Source organism: Octodon degus, unplaced genomic scaffold (assembly GCF_000260255.1).
Source record: "Octodon degus isolate 3935 unplaced genomic scaffold, OctDeg1.0 scaffold00185, whole genome shotgun sequence".
In the NCBI taxonomy this organism is placed as follows: Eukaryota; Metazoa; Chordata; class Mammalia; order Rodentia; family Octodontidae; genus Octodon; species Octodon degus.
Genome location: NW_004524761.1, coordinates 5,060,802 through 5,065,765, shown reverse-complemented (window position 1 = coordinate 5,065,765; position 4,964 = coordinate 5,060,802). Strand labels below are relative to the sequence as shown.

Below are 4,964 nucleotides of genomic sequence, written 5' to 3'. Positions count from 1 at the left end.
TACCTCTGTGATAATAGTTAAAGGGAAATATTGAAGGACATAGTCTCAAATGAGATTTGAAATGTCCTGGGTTTTGAAAATCACATAAATGGAAAATCCTTACATTTAGTACATTGCAAATGAATATAGAAACTATGATTTTGAAGGATTAACAAGGGGGTCAAAATTCACATTAAGGGGCTGGGGATTTGTTTCAGTGGTAGAATGCTTGCCTAGCAAGCTGGAAGCCTTGGGTTCAGTCCTCAGCACCAAAAACAAAAAAAAATAAACCTCCCTTAAAAAACAATTCAACTAAAATCCACATTAGCCACATGATGTCGCTGTACACCACACAATCTTAAGGAAGTGAGACTCCAGTTACCACAAACTAAAGAAAGAAGCTCCATTTTGTCACAACCAAAGAGAAGACGACAATGGTAAGGAGATAAATGTTTGGAAATATGAAGTAAATAAGCATGATTCTGAAGTGAAGCGAGAGCGGTAGAAAGGTGGGTGTTTGCGATGCTGTTTACCAGGGAAGGAGGTCTGACAGCCAGGAGCTTGCCGCTCTCGCTTCTCCTCTTTGCAGCCTGGCAGGCGGGGAGCGGCCAGCTGCACTACTCGGTCCCCGAGGAGGCCAAACACGGCACCTTCGTGGGCCGCATCGCGCAGGACCTGGGGCTGGAGCTGGCGGAGCTGGTGCCGCGCCTGTTCCGGGTGGCGTCAAAGGAGCGTGGGGACCTTCTGGAGGTAAATCTGCAGAATGGCATTTTGTTTGTGAATTCTCGGATCGACCGGGAGGAGCTGTGCGGGCGGAGCGCGGAGTGCAGCATCCACCTGGAGGTGATCGTGGACAGACCGCTGCAGGTTTTCCATGTGGAGGTAAAGGTAGAAGATATTAACGATAATCCACCGGTCTTTAGAGGTAGGGAACAGAGAATATTTATTCCTGAAAATAGGCAGCTTGATTCACGTTTTCCGATAGAGGGCGCTGCTGACTCGGACATTGGTGCCAATGCTCTTCTAACTTACACCCTGAGTCCTAATGATTACTTTTCTTTGGACGTCCAGGGAAGTGATGAACTGAGTAAATCTCTTTTGCTTAGACTGAGGAAATCTTTGGATAGAGAAGAAACACCAGAATTTCGTTTATTATTGAGAGCCACAGACGGGGGCAAACCAGAGCTAGAAGATACAGCTCACCTGCTGATCTCAGTGCTTGATGTTAATGATAATCCCCCAATGTTTGACCAGGCACTGTACAGGGTACACTTATTAGAGACTACAGTAAATGGAACATCAGTGATCACATTAAATGCCTCGGACGCAGATGGAGGTGTAAATGGGGAAGTTGTCTTTTCCTTTGGCAATGATGTTTCTCCCAACATTCAAGAAAAGTTTAAAATTGATCCCAGCTCAGGAGAAATTAGGCTAATTGATAATTTGGATTATGAAGAAACAAAATTGTATGAAATTCAAGTGAAGGCTGTTGATAAAGGAAGTCCTGCAATGTCAAATCACTGCAAAGTTTTGGTGAAAGTGTTGGATGTAAACGATAATGGCCCAGAAGTAGCCATCACTTCTCTGTCTTTGCCAATCAGAGAGGATGCTCCTTTTAGTACCGTCATTGCAGTCATTTCGGTGTCCGACCTTGACTCAGGTGTTAACGGGGAGGTGACCTGTTCCCTGTCACACCACATCCCCTTTAAGCTGATGTCCACCTTCAAGAATTATTATTCGCTGGTGCTGGATAGCGCCCTAGACCGCGAAACCTTATCAAATTATGAGGTGGTGGTGACTGCACGGGATGGGGGATCGCCCTCACTGTCGGCCTCGGCCACCGTGTCCGTGGAGGTGGCCGACGTGAACGACAACGCGCCTGTGTTCGCGCAGCCCGAGTACACGGTGTTCGTGAAGGAGAACAACCCGCCGGGCTCCCACATCTTCACGGTGTGCGCGCGCGACGCGGACGCTCAGGAGAACGCACTGGTGTCCTACTCGCTGGTGGAGTGGCGCGTGGGCGAGCGCGCGCTGTCGAGCTACGTGTCTGTGCACGCGGAGAGCGGCAAGGTGTTCGCGCTGCAGCCGCTGGACCACGAGGAGCTGGAGCTGCTGCAGTTCCAGGTGAGCGCGCGAGACTCTGGAGTGCCTTCCCTGGGCAGCAATGTGACTCTGCAGGTGTTTGTGCTGGATGAAAATGACAATGCTCCTGTGCTGCTGGGCCTTGGGGCAAGTGGTACAAGCAACATGGTGAATGAGCTGGTGTCCCGGTCAGTGGGTGCTGGCCACGTGGTGACGAAGTTGCGTGCAGTGGACGCAGACTCTGGCTACAACGCGTGGCTGTCTTATGAGCTACAGCCGGCTGAAGGTGGCGCACGTAACCCATTCCGAGTGGGTCTGTACACAGGCGAGATCAGTACAACACGCGCCCTGGATGAGTCCGATGCATCTCGCCAGCTCCTGTTAGTGCTTGTGAAAGACCATGGAGAGCCTGTGTTGACAGCCACCGCTACCGTGTTAGTGTCTCTGGTGGAAAGTGGGCAAGCACCACAGGCTTCTTTGCGGGCATTGGCTGGGGACTCAGGCCCAGAAGTGACGCTAATAGATATCAACATATACCTGATCATCGCCATCTGCGCGGTATCCAGTCTGTTGGTGCTTACACTGCTGCTGTACATGGCATTACGTTGCTCAACTGTAACCACGAAGGGTGTGGGCCGGCCTGGGAAGCCCACGTTGGTGTGTTCGAGTGAAGTTGGGAGCTGGTCATACTCGCAGCAGAGGGGGCAGAGAGTGTGCTCTGGGGAGGGTGCACCCAAGACGGACCTCATGGCCTTCAGCCCAGGTCTATCTCCAGGTTTGGGCACATCGGAAGGAAATGAACACGCTGAAGCAAATTCAGATCGTTCTTGCAATGTAAGTCTAAATTTGAGGTTTGGGTTTAGATTTCTTTCTTAGATTTAACTTATGTAACCATCTTGTCAAATGCTACTTAAAAATACATTTAAAGTATTCACTAAGATATAAACAAATCTTAACATTTAGTAGAGGTATTCTATATCCTTTCTTCTACCTCTTTTTCCTTCTTTCCCTTCTTGTCTTCCTTCCTCTCTCCTTTCTTTTGTCGTTGTCCTTCTTCTCCTCCTCCTTTTCTCTGTCAGTATCTCTCTCTTCTTGACTGAACCCAGGGCCTTAATCCTCAGAAGGGTCTTGCTAAGTTGATATGTTGGCAAGATAGTGATAGAACTTTTGAGTCTCTGACTTCAATGTCCTAGAGAGCTGGAATTATAGGTATGAATGCCCCCCACACTCACTTTTGATGTAGGCATTCTATTAATTGCAGCTGTATATTGAACTAGGAAATGAAAATTCAGGGGCAAAGAATTACTTTCTTTGACCTATATGACTGGGTACTTTAAAATGCTTCAATATTAGTGTTGCCTTTTTTTTTATCAGTGCTGAGGATCAACCCAGGGCTTTGCAAATGCTAGGTAAGCTGCAATATTAATCATAGAGGTCAAATACACTGACATTCTTAGGTTTACTTGTTACCCTTATGTCCCCACTCTTCTCAAGTAACTGTGGACAAATTCACAGAAATCATCTGCCTTCCCTTTATTTTGCTAAATTTCCAAGTCAGAAATAAACGTGATAATTTTAAACACAAATAATTTAAAATGTATTTGTTGAATTATACTTTTAATTTCCATGTTACAATATGCAAACAATTCATCATCTTTATAGATGATTTCCTAATGTCATTGATGTTGAATTTCCTCTAGGTCAAGAAGGCTTAATATTTCAAGAAGTTGTCATTTTGGAAACCCAGTTATGAAACACTTACTGTTCACCTTCCATTTATTGACCAATGTTCTAAAACTATTACTATTACTTATGTAATTTTTATATAAAAGATGACACCTTTTCTTTTATCAAGCCAAAAATCTTGAGTTAGAGGTTTGTGTTTAATGCTAAAGTGACACAAGTACTCTTAACAAATAATGTATATAGATTGAAAAGGCAATTATCTCACAGTTACCTTAGTGAGAGACTAACCATAAGATTATTAACGGACTTGAATGTCTCTTGGCAATATGAATAGCATATAAGCATGCCTTCACACTGGGATCACTGTCATGAACCAAGTTCAAGTCCACATGTGGTGGCACATGCCTATAATTTTAGCATTCTAGAAATGTGAGGCAGGAGGATCTCAAGTTTGAGTCTAGCCTAAGCAATTCAGCAACTGAGTGAAACCTTATCTCAAAAGAAAGACCATAAAAAGGAGTTGGGGCCTAGCTCAGTGTGAATGCCCTGAGTTCAGTCCCTGGAACCTAAAAATATGAACAAAAACAAAACAAAAAACCCCAGAATGACCAAAGTGAAACACACATAAAGTTTTATGTTAATATATTCTGAATTTAAGAGCAAGCAAGCAGTTTCTTATGTATTACAATGATTGTTGTAAAGGCTAAGGGTTTTCTGGGTTAACTGAAGGCATTAACTTTGAGATAAATCTCATGGAATGCTATTAAACTGAAACAGTTTTAGAATTATAAGGTGTAAAATGTGATACTTATTTATAAAAAGGTACTTTTGAGTTAAGGAAAAATTGAATGCAGAGAGGTATTGTTACTTAGTATTTATTTAACATAAATGAGTGGATTTTTAATTGGTGGCTAATGTTTCTTCTTCATTCAGCGTCTTTATATACTGTATTCAACATAATTTTCAATGGTTTTGTCTGTCTTCACAAGATTTCTTTTATAAAATGTATTTCTTCACCTCTTATTCTTTATATATTTGCCAAGTACTCTATTTTCTTACTTTCCCACATGATTTTTCCTATGATCTATTTGTTATTCATTATTATTTTAATATTTAGAGAAGCATAGCATAATACAGATTCACGGCAGGATTAGTTTAGTGCCTATTCCACCATATGTTTACACTTTAAACCAGTTATTCATTTAGGAAAGGTACTG

The 4,964-nt window shown here is 43.3% G+C and overlaps 1 protein-coding gene across 1 annotated transcript; it reads left to right on the top strand.

Moving 5' to 3' along the window:
* The first annotated feature begins 489 nt into the window (after positions 1-489).
* LOC101579519 (protocadherin alpha-1) lies at positions 490-2,937 on the top strand. The gene has a single exon (XM_004643910.2). The coding sequence runs from the start codon at positions 502-504 to the stop codon at positions 2,935-2,937; it is 2,436 nt and encodes an 811-aa protein (XP_004643967.1). The 5' UTR covers positions 490-501.
* Positions 2,938-4,964: the final 2,027 nt, after the last annotated feature.

Excerpts from the sequence above, each read along its gene's own strand:
- LOC101579519 (XM_004643910.2), top strand. The coding sequence starts at position 502 with ATGCTGTTTACCAGGGAAGGAGGTCTGACAGCCAGGAGCTTGCCGCTC.